Source organism: Solea senegalensis, linkage group LG21 (genome assembly GCF_019176455.1).
Source record: "Solea senegalensis isolate Sse05_10M linkage group LG21, IFAPA_SoseM_1, whole genome shotgun sequence".
NCBI lineage: Eukaryota > Metazoa > Chordata > Actinopteri > Pleuronectiformes > Soleidae > Solea > Solea senegalensis.
Genome location: NC_058040.1, coordinates 9,937,609 through 9,954,795, shown reverse-complemented (window position 1 = coordinate 9,954,795; position 17,187 = coordinate 9,937,609). Strand labels below are relative to the sequence as shown.

General features: G+C 40.5%; 2 protein-coding genes across 4 annotated transcripts; one reads left to right on the top strand and one right to left on the bottom strand.

Annotated features, from left to right (window-relative positions):
* Positions 1 to 1,516: 1,516 nt before the first annotated feature.
* bspry (B-box and SPRY domain containing) lies at positions 1,517 to 7,718 on the top strand. Its single transcript, XM_044053577.1, has 6 exons — positions 1,517 to 2,029; positions 3,244 to 3,342; positions 5,240 to 5,470; positions 5,592 to 5,617; positions 5,734 to 5,858; positions 6,749 to 7,718. The coding sequence occupies exons 1-6, from the start codon at positions 1,616 to 1,618 to the stop codon at positions 7,282 to 7,284; spliced, it is 1,431 nt and encodes a 476-aa protein (XP_043909512.1). The 5' UTR covers positions 1,517 to 1,615; the 3' UTR covers positions 7,285 to 7,718.
* A 1,745-nt stretch (positions 7,719 to 9,463) lies between these two features.
* On the bottom strand, positions 9,464 to 17,172 carry coq4 (coenzyme Q4 homolog (S. cerevisiae)). Of its 3 annotated transcripts, none has more exons than XM_044011777.1 (7): positions 16,943 to 17,172; positions 15,893 to 16,048; positions 15,072 to 15,168; positions 14,872 to 14,974; positions 14,556 to 14,685; positions 12,044 to 12,137; positions 9,464 to 10,151 (listed from the first exon to the last, which is right to left on the bottom strand). In XM_044011777.1, exons 1-7 carry the CDS (start codon positions 17,010 to 17,012, stop codon positions 9,968 to 9,970), a joined length of 834 nt encoding a protein of 277 aa, XP_043867712.1. In that variant the 5' UTR covers positions 17,013 to 17,172; the 3' UTR covers positions 9,464 to 9,967. The 3 variants fall into 3 exon arrangements, with proteins under 3 accessions (XP_043867712.1, XP_043867713.1, XP_043867714.1); XM_044011778.1 differs by having other exon boundaries at positions 15,893 to 16,045; XM_044011779.1 differs by lacking the exon at positions 12,044 to 12,137.
* Between the last annotated feature and the right edge of the window lie 15 nt (positions 17,173 to 17,187).

Sequence of the window (17,187 nt, the reverse complement as noted above, 5' to 3'; positions counted from 1 at the left end):
CATTTCAGCAGTTTAAAAAATGACAGGTACCAGGAAGGACACGCCTCTTCTTTATATCTCTTTCCATTTTTTACGACAGTATCACACAACAGACAGTTAGTTGCTTTTCGAGACACTGGGTGTTGCTCACTATTGCTAAACTGAACCATCTCCTCTTTGAGGTGTGGCTGCACCTCTGATCCCTGGGCATATTCATATGATGAGACAGCAAAGTATCTGCCTATCCACCCTGGAAATTTTAATTATATTATCCCACAACCGGATCTTATACAATATAAAAAACATTCCAGATGAATTATGTAAATATTATAACTGATGCAAGTGCCTCAAGAAGAAACTACAGAATAGAGGTCATAATCTTAATATCAGATTAATGTGTCTGTGTATAGACTAGAGTTTTCTAGACCAAATAAAGATACAAACAAAATAAGTTCAAGTTCTGTTTAAGCTTAAAGCTGCAGTGCTTAACTTTACTTGATTTTAAGTTGTTGATGCTATTCCCTGCTGTTTGGTCGCTGCGTCCTTCATCAGCAAGACTATCAGACCTGACTGAGCGTGTGAACTCATTTCACAATGGTTTGAATCTAACAGACATTTGTTTATGTTTAAAATGTACAGTTTTAACTTAACTTAAACTGTTTTGGTTAAACCTTGCAGTAGTTGGTTTTTAATAGATTTTAATACACATTTTCAGAGAGAGAAGTGTTCATTTATTTGCATTTCTCGTGTGTGTATCGAATAACCCTCTGTGTATAAGATAAGATTATGTTGTGAGGACCTGAATCTATTTCAGCACTTTATTTGTCTATTAACTTGCACTTATTTCTGTTTCTATTTCAATGTTTGTCTTGTAACTGTTATCTCCCTGTTTTTATGAACTATGACATGTGCTGCTGCCTTTCTTGCCCAAGTCACCCTTGCGAAAGAGGTCTTGATCTCAACGGGTTAAATGAAAAGAAAGGATTAATCCAGTAAGGTTAAGGTTAGAGTAAGTCTCCAGGAAATTAATGTTAATCAACGCAATGTCTGATGTCATGGAAACAAGTGTGTGTGTGTGAGAGTGATTTTGTGCTTGTACTCTGAGTGTTTTGGGGGACAAACTAATCTAGTATAGGGCCACCAAAATACTAGCTCTGCCCCTGTCACTTTGTTACGTTTGTAACTAAGATAAAAAAGAAATACAATTTTATTGAAACAAAAATGAGTACAACTAATAGTAACTTATTCCTTTTCATACCAAGTAATAAGTATAGTAATAATATGACTTTTGGAGATGTGATATGTAGTGATTTAAAACACTTCCTAAATAACTAGTCCAATCTATTTACACCTTTAAAAAGGTTTCACTTTTGGTGACAGTGGAGCATCAAATATTTTTAAAAGAGAAAAGACGGAGAATAGTTGATACAAGAGGACGTTATTTACATGTAAGTGCTAGATTATTTTCAAAAGGAGCAGTTAGCAGCTGACGCCCAGATTAAACAGCAGCAGTAAAAACCACCAGTGCAGAAAGCTCTGACCTCTGCTGAGTGTTGTGTTACTTCCGTGTTCCGCTCACCTGTTACACCTGTGTTACAGCCGCTGCTGCCGCTGCACCTGCTGTTATTACCGCGTCATGTCGGCGGAGCTCGTACCGCGCGTCCTAACATGCTCACCGCCGACACCGTGTGAACCGGAGACGTTCAACGTCGTGATTACAGGCAGACAGATGGACTGCGAACAGCCCATTTTCTCCGTACTGAGCGGCGGTGCGGGGCAGAAGAGTGGGGGAGACGCCGCGGTGCGTGGCGGTGGCGATGGAGGAGGAGGAGGAGGAGTAGCGGCGGCCTTCTCCTCACCGGCTGCGACCATCTCCGACACCGAGTCCGGGATCTTCTCTGGGGAGAGTGAGCTCTGCGTGGAGCACGAGTCCGAGCTCGACTGGTTTTGTGGCACCGAACAGAAGCTCATCTGTTCCCACTGCGCCATCGTCGGCTCCTGCAACGGTCACACGGTGACCCCACTGGCCACCAGAGTCTCCTCAATCAGGGTGAGTGCGTGGAAGTGGAACCGACCTGAGACCAGTGAGGGAGCTTTTATAAATTAAGAACTTTTTACGCGGTAAAGTTAATTGGTATAATCACATAATCATATAGGAATGCCTAACGCTACTTTTAAAAAAAGGTAAATACACAAAATATGTTTAGTATGTAACATATATGAGGATTTATTGGCAGAAACGGAATGGCTCGATAATATTTTTTCATGTAGGATAGAATACCAATATCTGGCGATACCATCGATGACAGTATGATATAATGGATACTATAAACAAAGATATATTTTGTGATTGTTTCCCCAAAAAGTCTATTGATCTGACTAAACATGCTACTTTGTCCAAACATCCTACCAAAGGCTAAATTTACCTTTCATCAGAACTCATCAGCAATTAATACAACACCCTTTTTCATACATTTTACAGTTTTCTGTTTTTACCAAAGGTACATTGTAGTGAAACAATGTCACGTGTATTCAAAATCATACAGGTATGATGATCTGATGATGAAAACGACCCCATCAGAATATGCTTCCACATAGACTCGGATGGAGGAAGGAAAGGATCATCATCTAAACCCCAGAAAATTTGTTTTTTTTTAATTTGTATGCATACACACTAAGCTTGGGTAGGACGTCTCCATGGGTAGAGTGATCCATTTTGTGTAGAAAGTTCTCATATTATGAATATAAAATCCATCGACAATATACAGGTTTCTTCATCCATAGTGTGAGGAGCGGAAGTAGTAGAAGGGAGAAGGCCTGCTGCCAACTAGTGGACGGAGGCTTAAATACAATATAAAACTACTGTCAAGAATATTGCAGTGTGGCAGATTGTTTTGCTTAATCATATGCGGCAGTAAAATGAATCAAGGAAGGATACTTTCAGTTTGTGTGAGGGAAGAAAGGTTTTTTTAAACCTTTTTAATTGTTTTTTTAAAAATTCAATCATTATTAACTTTATCTACTTTTATGATAGTTTTCCAAAGGAAAAATTTGACAAATATGGATCTTTTAGCCACTCTGTCAAAGATGACAGCCGGTGTGAAGCCACATGGACTTGCATTCTTGGGTCTTGGGTGTGTCGTGTTTTGCATATGACAACATCGGCCCCTGATTCCTCAGTGTGGTATTTGAAAAGACAGGATGTTCTTGTTGCTTTTCCAGCTGATCAAGCTCTGTGTGTTTGTGTGTTTGTGTTTTCATCAGAACCAACTGGTGGACGTGTGTGAGAAAATGCAGCTGAAGGCGCTGAGGATCGAAAGGTTCCTCGACCAGACCCTGACAGGCAAAGAGCAAAAGCTTCAGGTGAGACATACAGTCATGTCCACTCACTCACTCACACACACTCAAACACACCCACCACAGTTTGTTGACACTGGGTGGATCGTCTTTTTGAAAAAAAGTCACGTTTGACAACAACACAGCTTTGTGGACACATGGTGGATTCGTCATGCGTGAAGTTTCTCTTCATCTGGGCAACAAACAAGGATTAGATCCATGATTATTTAATCTGATGACTTTTCCTATTAGGAATAGATAATCAATCCAATGTTCAATGGTTATTGTATAGTATTTGCCTATTTGTGCTCAATGTGTGGCCTCAATTCACCAAAGCAAAACAAACTTCTCCTCTCTTTCACTGCATGGATATTTATTAACCTTCCTCTTAACAAAATGGGTATGCAAGAGGTCCAAGGTCCAGGCCCTGCAAGTCTAATGTATCAAGCAACAGGGATAATAAAACAGTCTTCAAGTAAATAACAAGGTATTTAGAGCTCATTTAAAGGAAATGGTTGCGTAGTACTCAGGTCTGTCAGCTGTAAAATGTACTGACATGTGCTGAACGTCCTCTGACGTCACCTGTCAGTGTCTCGCTCACTAAGTCTGCTGTCGTTTACCCGCATGCGTGCCTTCTAATGTACTTTGTTGTGCCAGTGTTTATGTTTTACTTTCTGTTCATGTGTATTTTCTTTTGTGTTTCTGTTTTGTTTTTTCCTAATGAGTGTTTTAAATGAAACCTAAAACAAAACTAGAGAAACGCTATCAGAGAGTGTAGACGCTCTACTGACGCTGTTTCCTACAGCGTCCATACACTCAGAAGCATCACTTCCATCAACATGAGTTGTTCTTGACTTCACAAAGCGAAACACTCCTCCATGTTGACCTATAAATATCTGACACAGTGGAAACTCTGTTGCCGGTCAATAATCTAATCAGTAAATCAGCATGAAACATCATGAAACTGTGTGGCGAAGGATCACGCTTTGTGATCACGCAAACGCTTTGGATAAAAGTGTCTGCCAAAAATGACATGACATGTAATCACTCATAATTTTAATTAAAGGCAAACCTTTGCAAATTAAAGTGCCAACAAAAATATGTAAACACATAATGTGTCAGTCAATATGGGTCAAAGGTCACAAACGCTTAAACTTTCTCCACCAAGTCACCTGTCCTCATCATTCACTGCCAAAGTTTCTGGTGCGTGAATTATATTTTTATTCTTTTAACATTTTTTCACTCGGATGCGGATGAAAGTATATTACTTAAACTTAAGTCAAAGTAACATTACATATTTTAAAAAAAATACAGACAACTTTAAGTACACCAAAAGCCTACTCATTGACAGTACCACGAGTAAATGTTATTCTACTACTACTACAATTACTTCATTACTAAATATTTAGATAATTAGTATTTATTATTTTTAACAGCCTTTATTTAGCAGGTTAATTGAGATCAAGGATCTCTTTTACAAGGGAAACTTGGCTAAGATAGCAGCAGAAATCAGAAGTAAAAGATGAACAATGTTAAGACTTGTTCATATAGAGCTCTTGAACGTGGACAACTTAGACTCCAAAATCTTCACTAGAGCTGAAACTCGTTCAGGGTAACTAGGACAAGAGAATTAAGAATCCTAGCTATGTAAATGTAGTAGCCGTCTCAGTGTGTTGTTACAAATTTTTCTGATAATGCTGGCCTTGTAATGATGGAATTATGATGACACTATATCCTTGCTCATGAGATGGAATTTAAAACCCACACCAGGCGTAGTGCGATTATTTTCAACTTAAGTAATAATGTGAAATAATGCTACTATAAAGATATGCTCTCTTTGTCAAGGGCAGGTGTTGCTTTATACGAAAAGGGCTTGCAGGTTAACAATGTTTGACTTTCCTCCTCCCCTGTCTCTTGTCTGTAGACGGTGGCGAGCAGGACGAGGGAGCAGGTACTGGCTCAGGTCAGCGCGGCGCGGGAGGCCCTAGAGGAGGAGGAGCAGCGCCTCTTGGAGGAGGTGCAGCGTGAGGAGGAGCGGGTGGAGCAGTGTCTCCTCACACAGCGAGCCCACTGGAGCCAAGCGCTGAGCGCTCTGTCGCAAACACGCTCCCGCCTGGTGCACACGCTCACACACACTCCGGACGCACAGCTGGTGGTGAGAGTGTGGGGCAGGGTTCAGGGATGATGGAGCTTCTGTTGAAATCAACGGTCATACATTTACTGAACTATGTTAATGCTAGGAGAGTAATCACTTACTATTTTGTCTTATCTTGCAGACGAGTGTCCAGGAAATAGCTGAAAGGTAATTCATGGATACTTATGGATGTTCTTGTGCTTGATCAGGACACAACAGAGAAGTAACATCTCTTCTTCTTCTTCTTCTTCTTCTTCTTCTCTCTGTTTGTGTGCCTGTGTCAGAATGGAGGAGGCAGAGGGGGTCAGCGAGCCTTGTGACACTGACCAACTCAACCTGAACCCAAGCTGCAGTGACAGCAAGCTGCTGAGGAATCTGTGGGCCACTGCGGCGCTGCTGGGGCCAAACGGTCAGTAGGTTTCCGTTCATCTGGACGTTGCCCTGGAACGTGAGGTCCAGCGGGAATTATAGACTCCTTTTCTTTCACAGTTCATGGTTTATGAGCAATTTTGTGGGTGGGAATGAAAATAATGTAGATGTAAATGATGCTCCAGTAATCCACGTTGTAGTGTCAAAAGTTTAGTTAGACATCACATATATATATATATATATATATATATATACATGTTAGGAACCTTTTAAGCTTGTGGGTGTAACCTACTACTAGACATTTAACTGTGGATACCATCCAAATAAAGTAAGAATAAAATAGTAAGTACACTATGCAAATATCTCTACTTTAATAATAGTGCACTTCTGAGTAATTTTCTATTCTTTCTTACACATATTCTCATGTTTGCATTGTTTTTTTGTTTGTTCACCTGTGTTCATGTGCAGTAGTTCTGAGGAAACATCACTTTACAAAAATCATAGTTTTTCCCGTTTAAAGCAGCAGTGATAGATGTGCTTGTGTCTCAACAAATGAGGGAAAGAGACTTTGGCAATTTGTCCAAAAACAGATGAGGGGATGAGGCAAATTGGACACTCTAAATTGACCGTGGGTGTGGGAGTGGATGGTTGTTCATCTCGATGTGGCCCTGTGATGGACTGGCGACCTGTCCCCGCCTTTCACCCTACATATGTCAGCTGGGCTTAGCAGGAGGATAAAGCGATAGAAGATGAATGAATGAATGTAATAGGAAACAGTCAATGTTAATAGAAAACACTCTGCAATCAGAGACTTTCATTAAAATTCAAGAAGGAAAATCCAGGAGAGAGCTCAAGACAAGTTAGGGTTAGTCAATGGTGATAAGAGACAGTACTGCAGCACATTGTGACACTTTTTCCTTCTTCTCACAGCCCTCAGATCCCCTTATTTGAAGTTCGACGAGCGCACAGTGAGCCCCCTTCTGTCCTTGTCTGAGGACTTATGCACTTTGACTTTCCTCCACAAAAAGCCCCGTCAATCCCCCGCCTACGACCCAGCGCGATTCGACTGTTGGCCCAACGCGCTGGGCTCACAGTCGATGTCGTCGGGCACTCACAGCTGGATGCTGGACGTAGGCGAGAGCGGTGCCTTTAAGGTCGGGGTCTGCTACGCGTCTCTGGAGCGCAAAGGCTCTGGGAACGAAGCTCGCCTCGGCTACAACCCCCAGTCGTGGGTGTTGTCGCGCTACGACGGGGACTACTCGTTCTGCCACGCGGGGAAGAAGGTTCCACTGCAGGTGGTGACGACGCCGAAGAGGATCGGCGTGCTGCTGGACTGGCCCAGTCAGACGCTGCTGTTTTACGAGCCAGACTCCAGCGCCGTGCTCTACTGCACCTCACAGCACTTTAGTGCCCCACTGCTGCCGGCGTGTGCTGTGACTGACCGCAGTATCACCATAGTGCACTGACACATACTGCCAAAAGAAAATGCTCAGTGACTTTAAAACATGTGAAGAAATGCCAGAGACCTTTTTTAGTAGAAGTATGATCCACAATTAAAGATTGTCTGTCAGTGCAGTAATGAAAATATTCAGACACAGCAACAGTTTGTGTTTATTCTACTAGCTGCTGATTCTTTTTTGTACTGGTTTTGATAATTTAATAGGTTTGAAATCCTTTATCTGTTGATTACATTTTACAGAAGTTGATAGTTGAAGCTATTGTGACTGACATTGTTTTTTTATGATTTTTTAATATGATTGTTTTTAAAATGAGTTTGATCTGTGTAATCAAGCCTCATTATAGAAAATAAGAACTACACTGGTTGATCCAGGACTATTGCAAATGTTATGTGACAAAATATTAGTCAACTGTTTATTAAAGGTTTATTTACTGACTGTGACACATGTATTATATTTGTATTTACTCCTCACGTCCATGTTTTAGCTGGAATGAAAAGCATGGAGTTTCATCTTTTTTTACTTTCTGTTATATTCCAGTTTCAGCCGCATCTGTTAATGATTGTTACTGTAAAATACAAGTAATTTGACGTGTTGGGTTAAAATGAAGCTAAACATCTGGCATTGGTGTGAAAGTGTGTGGGTTCAGATCAGCAAAAGAAATCAAGGATTCTTTGCATTAAACTGCTTCAGATGTGAGTTAACAGCATATTTCCTGAAAATAGTATCTTCTTCATGTGCCCTGGTTTCTCTGTAGTGATACATGAGACCACTAGAGGGCAGCCATGCCTAATTCAATTCCATGACACATGACATGCAACAGTGTGCTCGTGAACCTCCTCACTTTATGAAGTTAGAAAAAAAAAAAAGGTTTCTCTAGGACCATGGACAGCAACATGACAAAGACCTGAGCACAAACTCAATATCCAAACAAATTTAAGCTCAGATCTCAGATAAAGGTCCAAAAAAATTGTTTCCAATGTTTTCACTGACAAATCTCAATGTATTTTGCAATGGTGTCAAAAAGAATGTGATAAGTTCAATAAACTCAGAAAAGGTTGGGGCATTTTGCAAGAATGAAAAGGTTAATATGAGTAACACTGCCTTGGAATATTCCACAATTAGCAGGTGAGGGTTTGAAAACCAGTTATAAAAGCAGCATCAACCAAAGGATTCGTTTTTGCAAGCACAGATGAGCTGTGGTTCACAAAGAATCAACAGTCCCAAAGATTTTGAGAGTAAGAATGCAAACTAATCAGGTCCGTCACCAACATTGGAACACAATGTTGTGAAAACATGCAGGAAATTATTTTTGTGAGTCAAGGCCAAAAGTAGAAACTGCTGCTGCTGCTGAATGTGTGTGAACGTCCAGCCTTCAGGTGGATTTTTATGAGAAACTGTGAGGCTACTATGAGAGACATAGAAAATCCTTGTTACTTAGCACAGTCCATCACTGAAACTAAGCTATTATCAATTATGTACAGGACTTTTTTTGGAAATGGGGTTTACGTGCATACCCCCAAAAAATCAAAGCAATAGAGGAGCTGAACAGTAACAGTAATTAGTAACTATAGCCACTAGGAAACTATTATTCCAGTTACTGTCATGATATAAACTAATAAGCTTCAGGATGAACATGTGTAGATGAGTTAAATGTGATGTTAACACCTGCTGTGCTTTCAATTCAATTCAATCTTCATTGCAGACTCACTGGAATAAAATAAATATAATCAGGTCTATAACCAGGATAAAAATGTATCTAGTATGGATTAAGTTGGGTTCAATTTTACAGCACAGCCAACAGCTCTATAATCCACCAATCCATCCATTTAGGATCATGGGGGGAGCTGACACAGGTACAGTGCACCCTGGACAGGTCACCAATCCATCACAGGGCAAACGTACAGAGACAAACAAACATTAACAGAGTCATGTTAAAAAAACTAATTCCAGTAGTAAGGAAATTAACAAAATGCTGCATTAAACGCAAACCGGCTTTTATTTATTTGATGTAAAATACATCATAAAATATTTATATTTTTCGAAGTAACTGTGAGATTACACTTGTGCATTTACCATAATTCCAAAAATGTATACACTGTAAAAACATACAAGGCAACTGCTTCTAAGTAGAAAAGATAAAAATCCTTGGACGGTGACTTGCAGTCTGATGAACAGGCTGCACACATTTACTGTAAAAAGGAGAGGCTTTATTCACCCGCTGACAAAAGATAAGATAAACAGCAGCATCTGTTCCTTTCTCACGAGTATTTGTACAACTGTTGCTTCACATTTTACTGTTTCTCAGTCATTCAATGACTCCAATAACCATAAAGTGGTCAGAAGAATATTGATTTTTTTTTTTTACACCTGGACATTAACATTATGTTATATTTCATAGATGATCAAAGGCATTTTGTATTTTATTTTTTAATCTTTATACAAAAACATATTCTCAATATCAGACAGTGAATAAATATGGCCTGTTGAACCAAAACGGCTCTCCACCAACATCTCCTTAAAATAACTTCAGCCAAAATGATGAATGGTATGTGAAAAGGAACAAAACCTAAGTTTAGGCAAGAATAAAACTTCCTCAGTTCCTAATTAATATCTAAAATTGTCACACTTCCAACTCTCGTTAGTTCTCTTTGAGGACTTTTTTTGTCTAGTGATTCCTGAACAGTTACTCTCAGGTGCTCCTCTTTTTGGATGCACTTGGCGTGATTGGAGGAGGTTCGATGTTGAGCTCTTGTCGCAGGTCTTCGAGGCTCTGCTCCCACCGTCTCTCATAGAAAATGCTGAGGACGCAGCGGGCCCGCCGCCCGTTGAGCAGGGCCCAGGGCCCCAAAGTCGTGAACAGAGTCTGTAAACGGCTATGAGAGGGTGACACAAGGATGGGAAAGTTCAGTACGATGCAACAGGGAAGAGGAAACTTGCCACAATTAATCCATTTTACTCCACTTCCTTAAAAAAAAAAAGAAACTGTGAAGTTGACAGGTAATGAATAAGAGGAAGGAGTCATGATTTACAGGTAAGAATGATTAATAGGCCATTGTTCTTTTAGCACTGCAGTTAATGATCTGCAGCACGTAGATTACATGTAAACCTGCCTGTTGTACTTTCTTTGGTGTAGCTTTCGGTTCACATTCAAAAGTTATGCAGTACAGTTTCAATGTCTCTAATGTTGTTTTCATTCAAGTATCATATGCCTGACCAAGGTTTTGAAAAATGTTCCTGACTCATGTTCCAGTGATTATGTTTTATGTAAGGAGGTGGCATCCTGTTGAGTCTCACTCAACCAGACACGACTTGCATAATGTTGACTAAACCTTCTTTTTCGCCATTGGTATCAAAGGTTCCTTGTGTCTTTATTTGAGCACATCTTCTCTGTATCAAGTATAATTTCTTATAGTCTAGAAAGGACAGCTGAGGCTCATCGCATTGAACCTTAAGGGTGCTTTCATTCCTTGTTGGGGGGGGGAACCAATCTCTCCTAGATTGGTTCTGATGGACTTGTGTGAACACCGCATTCGCACGCCGTTCTGGCACAAAGACCACCTAGAGAGGGGCAGTCTCAGCTCGGTGCGGTTAGTTTGCAGTGCGTACACAACTTACGAGTAACATCCAGCTGCATTTACCAACGAACTGGTACGACCAACAGCTTTGGTAAACATAGTTTGAGCTACACGTTGAAAAGAGTCTATGAGCTCTATAATAGGCAGCTTACCTGATGTGTTTTTGGAATACGAACCAACCTGTGAAAAGGTCATTATATGCCTCCAGAACAGGTATGAAAGCACCCTAAGTGAGTTCCGGCAATATATTGGTAAGAGGATGCAACAAGACAGGAGGAGGCAACAGCAACTCTTCACTGGTTTTGTGAGACGACCACAGGTGGAAGACTGAAAACCCAAAGAAATTCCCACAAAACGTGTGAAAAGTGAATTCTACTGCTCAAAATACCCAGTCAATCATTGTTTGTGGGATAAATACTTCTCCCCTGCCCACCCCTGTACAACAAAAATCACCTGGAGATACACACTGCAGCTTTAATCACTAACATGAAACCCCATATGAGGAGAAGAATGAGGTGTGGTTGTCAAGGTAACAGTGATTTTTTTGTGTACACTCACATGAGTATGAGTATGACTGATGTTATTAGTTGCAACATCAGTCAACATCAGAGCTCCGTCTGAGCTAATGATTAATTCCATTACGGCTTCAGTTAATGCAGATCTTTCAACGATAAACATTTTACTCAGGGAGATAAATACCAGGCTGATCACTGCCAAACGTCATGGTTGGTTACAGACATGTGCTCTGTTCTTTGCTGAAAGGATCTGGTAATAGGAGAGTGTGCGCATCAAACACAGCTCCATTCATGGGTATCATGACACCTGGAAAACAAAGCTACCAGCTTCTTCAACCGGAGACAGTTGAATAGCTTTGGAAAACCCCTACATCCACACCTGACCAGCTGTGCGTAGGTGGAGGAGGGACTGATTGAAAATTAGTGAAGCCTAAAGACCTGAGACTAGTTCACAATCTGTGCCATTTTAAAAATGGATCAGTCTATTCTCTCCTTGCACTCCTTCAAGTGTACTCATATGAACACATTCCGTTCAATCATTGCCTGTCGCCGGGTGGACAATGTTATTTTAGGTTTTAGATGATGAACTCTACCGCTGATCATACTGCCACAGACCTTACTAAACGTAAAATGTACTGTAAAACTAACACAGTCATAAAACCACAGGTATTGTACCTTGCATTTAGCCGGAGTGGCCCCAACACAGCTCCGAGAGTGCACATGGGAAGCCCTGTCTGAGCAGCTTCGAACCATTTCACTGCCACTTCGCCTGAAACAGCAGCAGAAATAAACCAACATGCAAATTATTTAGGAAAAATTTATTTCAGATTTACAGTGTGAATAACAACTTATGTGGTAAAACCCTGACCAATCCAGTTCACTGTGACACTAAATAAAGTTTTTTGTCAGCAAAACACAGTTCCCATTAACATTGTGAAAGAGGGATGAACTGCAAAAGCAGACAGCTGCAGAGACAGCTGGACAGGAACAAACCAAGACAGAGAGACACATTTGCTGACATCTGTCATGTCAGCAAAGTTCACATACTAATCACCAATACTGCCAGCTTCAAGACAACCTGCTACTGTTCAAAGTAGGGGTGGGAATCACAGGGTAGCCCGCGATACGTGATACATGGCCCATGAAACCAATAATATCACAAATCAACGCTCTGTGACAATCAATATATTGCAAGACAAGCATAAAACAATAAATCACAATATCTGTCTAACACCAAATCGATGTTGTGAACCACCCCTAGATACAAGTGAGCATCAACATGAAGAAGTGATTTAGGTGATTTTGTCTGTGGAATCTTTATTTTGGTGCCAGACAGGCTGGGCTGATATTTTTAGGGTTTACAGAGAATATTCAGAAAATTTCCAGTGAGCAGCTGTTCTCTGAGCAAAGAGAGCTGCAGAAGCGGAGGGTCACACCAGGTGTCTGGGTACCGAACTTCAGTTCTTTTATGGCACCGACCGAAATGCTTCGATACTATCGGGCATCGAAACATGCCCTTTTTTCGGTCCCAAGTTTCGATACCTTCAGAGTTAATCACGTGATCAAGATCTGATAATTCTGCCGGCGATTGGCTGTAACGTTAAACGTGGTTGCGGTGTGCAGGAAGAATACAATGCTGTTACGCCCACAGACAGGGTTCACATGTATCTGTGTTGTGACAAAGGGGCTAAAAAGGCCACCGAGGTCAAAAGTGGAGCTCCATTTCAACAAAAGTAATACTAATATAGTGCTAATATAGTTAAATAGATATCGCCACTAAGGTCAGCAACAAGTCAAATTTAACGAAGCACCCGAACACGCACGGCATCAACCTCAGAGCAGAAATTTGCTCAGAATGTAAGAAGAGTGTAGCCATCCACCTCCTCTCCTAGCTCTACTGTGGATGTTACAGAGCCAGAGCGGCCTGATTTAAAATCACCACCACCCGACCCTGCTTCAATTGTTTTGACACATCAGCAATACGATACAAAAAAATATATTTTATATATATATTTTAAAAGTAAACACATAAAATGTACAACAGTGAGAAAAAAATAGTGCATTAATAAAAGAATGGCATAAAGGAGTACAATGGCATAACGGATCTCATGAAGAGACAATGTGCAGTTGTGCAAATGAGCAGTCAGTAATTTACAGAGAGTTGTTGTAAGTCCTGATGGCTGATGGCAGGAATTACTTCCTGAATCTCCAGGAGAAAGTGCTCTCCTGGGCCTGGAGGATGTGGTGGAGAGGATAATTAGGGTTATGCATGATGGAAAGCAGTTTATTCAGCATCCTCCTCTCCACCACTGTTTCCACGGTGTCCTGTTCTCAGCCGGTGATGGAGCCGGACTTCTTTATCAGCTTGTTGAGTTTGTTAGTTTCACCAGCTCCAATGCTGCTCCCCCAGCACACCACAGCAAAGAACAGTGCGCTGGCCACAGATATTAGTGTGTAGTTTTATGTTATGGCTATATAACTAACTAAATGAAAAGCTAACTGAAAGCTTAGCCTGTTAAAATCTATTGCATCAGCTGTTAAACAGCTCACTGTTATGTTCATCTTGTCCTCACAGTAGCCTCTGAACCAGATGTGAGGAGGAGGACAAGGCCAGTCAGTGTGAATCTGTTCACACCGGCAGAAAAAGGGAAAATGAGTAAAGAAAAACAGGAGAGTGCCACAGTCACAACTTTATTGTTAAAGGTTTGCAGCCCTTTTCTCCAGTGGAGGTGAGTAAACTGTTGCTATTGTTGACCAGTTAAGCCTAGATTATCACAGCCTAGATTATGTTTTTTGAGTAATAATAATACAAAAAATTATTGTTATGTTTGTGTTCTAATGTCAAATAGGGAGATAAGACATCGATTTTACCTCCGTAAGTTTCTATGAGATCCTTGACTTATTCCTTTTTAATGTAAACTAACTGTGTTAAAACTCCAAAAATAAAAACTAAGGATGGATTTTTTTCGATAATGTGTAATGTAATTTTCTTTTTTAGAAATGATATTATAAAACTGGTAATGAAAAAAGTATCGATCAGGAACCGGTATCGAAATGAAGGTATGTATCGAAAATTTTTGAATGATACCCAGCCCTACCTGCGTACCTACTAAAGTGAGCTTATGAAAGTGTCCATGACTCATGGAAGGAAATTATTCAATGACACACAGAATTCAGGAAGACTTACCCAGCATATTTGTGGGCATGCCCAGTAAGGTGTGCAACAGGTCATGGACCTCCCGGTATCTCTGTATGACATAAGCTAGCTCCTCATTGTCCACAAACTTCACATCTGCCCTTGAGTCAGGAGTGACATGCTGCAAAACAGGAAAGTAGATGAGATGATGAGAGACAAAACATGATACAATCAAGATCATGGGATGAAGTAAGTGTATGAGTCATGTGAAATGACCCTGTTTTGGTTCAGACAACAAAACTGTACTTGTTTTTTATGACTCGAAGCTGATTTTCATCCCACTCCCCAAACATCATCAAACACTCACATTGTCCTCTAGAAAACGGAAGTATTCTCTCCCAAAGGAGCCATCGGGCAGTGAGGACATCTTGCTCAGATCAAGTGTAGATAATCGGATCCTGGGTCGTTCCCTGCGACAACCAATTAATATCCAGCAGGAAAAAAATTTTTATCACAGGAGAAAAAAAAATCTGAATTATACCAAATAGTGCTAAAACAATGTCTTACATCAGGATGGTGTAGCCTTCAGGGTCATTTCGCATCCTGTCCCTGAGATTAATCAACGCTAGGTGTCCCGTCGTCTCTCCGAGCACTGCAACCATGTCTGTAATTAAATATACAATAAAGACTTTTTAAACATGTCGTCTTTTGTTGCTGCCAAACCTTCAGTGTAAAAATTAATTTTTGTTAATCTTGAGGTAGCGCTTATTGCTTACATTAGTTTGATTAATACATTTCATTTTAGAGAGCTTTTGAAGATTCTCAAACATAAAATTATTACATTACACATTATAAAATATAAAACACATCACATATGTTTATTTACACATTAAAAGCAGAACTAAATAGGTGAACTTTGGTATTTAATAGTGATGGTAGAGGTATCTGTGTTTCTGGGGAGATCTTTTGGAGGGAAAATATTGGTTTCTTGGTGATTGTTCCTGATATTGTACCCTCTTTTATTATGTTTTAATGCCATGGTTCTCAAACTGTGGTAGCACCAGTGGTAAACAAGCTTCCTCTGGTGGTAACCAGTTTGTTTTTTGTCTTTTTTCTGTTTCCAAATCATTTTGAAGCATGTGACAATGGCATCCAGGAAAAACCTTGCAAATGTTTTGATTACATTCCTGGATGCCATTACTTCACTGAAACATTCAAGAGACATCAAAATCACAAGTCATCTTCGTGATTGCTTGACATGTCACAAGGCCAAAAGAATTTTTTGAATTCCATGACGTGATTAAAGAGGATTCATGATTTTAACTAGGTTGCAATCTATGCAAGATTCCCCTCAAAATAATTTCTATATTTTGGCAATATAGTCTCACCGTGTCTGTAGGGGTTTTGTAGTGCAGCCACGCCTGACCCGACGGCCAAGAGTGCTTTCTGGATGGGGGTGGTGGGGATGTGTCCGGGATACAGCCCATCATAGCAGGACTCTGTAAACTGACTGCTGCTAATGCACAACTGCTGGACACACACTGCTGAGGCAAAGGTGGAACAACATTTAGTGGACCAAGACAATATAGTGGTTGGCTGGATGTATAGGGATGGCACATTACCAGATATAACTTTATGTACACATATAAATACATATTTACTATCAACACATTTGTGCTGATACATTATCTCTTCAGCCATTTTAAAAGCATAATGCTCCCCTAATAACAAATATGACCATCATGATAATCAGGCCAACTGGATTTATTTTGAATTTAGGGCTGTAGAATTGTTAAAAAAAACTTACGTCACAAACATGTGATCGCCAGTCCATAGTTTTTGAATTTATATAGATATCACAAACAGTCAAGGAATGACAGTAATGAGATGCACGCATGCCAAATCCCGTTGGCGACAGATGGTAACACAAGGGTTGAAGAAGATGACGACATTGCTACAAAAACGCAAGTAAACTTCCTTAATTAAACAATAATGTGTGGAGGTGCATAAAGTCAGGCTGCCTTTGGCCCCCAAGTCACACTTTGGACATGCCTGCCTTCAACATACTAGTGGCACCTGTCCGCAGTAGGTGCTCTTTTAGCTTTCGCCCCTGCCCTTGAAAATATCTGTGCACGCCACTGCTCCTTATTTCTAATGTTCAAAGAAGCGATGCTGACAGGATCAACCCTATATAATCATTATTGGTCTGATATAGGTCAGAGTTGTTCCTAATATATGGTACAAAACAAATGAGCGCTTACTTCCAGCTCGTGCTCCAAACACACAGAATGACGATATGTTATGCTAGCAGGCTAAACTTTCACACAAATCATCATTTACATTAACACGGTTCTAAATAATCAAGATTAGCCAAAACAAACATGGTGCCGGTTTATTTCTTCTCATAAAGCAACACTTCACGCGTGTAAAAGTCGTACCTTTACAGGTCAGAACTCGGTGCCGTTGATTGAACCAACGTTGAAGAGGTTTACTTGCGGGCAGCCACATTGTGAACGCCACCGCGCATGCGTTGATCGACGATATTTATATTTATATACTAGTTTTTAACACCGGCGTAGCCCCGAGAAATGGACCGCACAGCAGCTCAAGTACCCGCCCCGCTCTGAGCTGCCTTATGAAAAAAAACAAGCGCCACATAGAAACTCGTAAACAACTTAGTAAG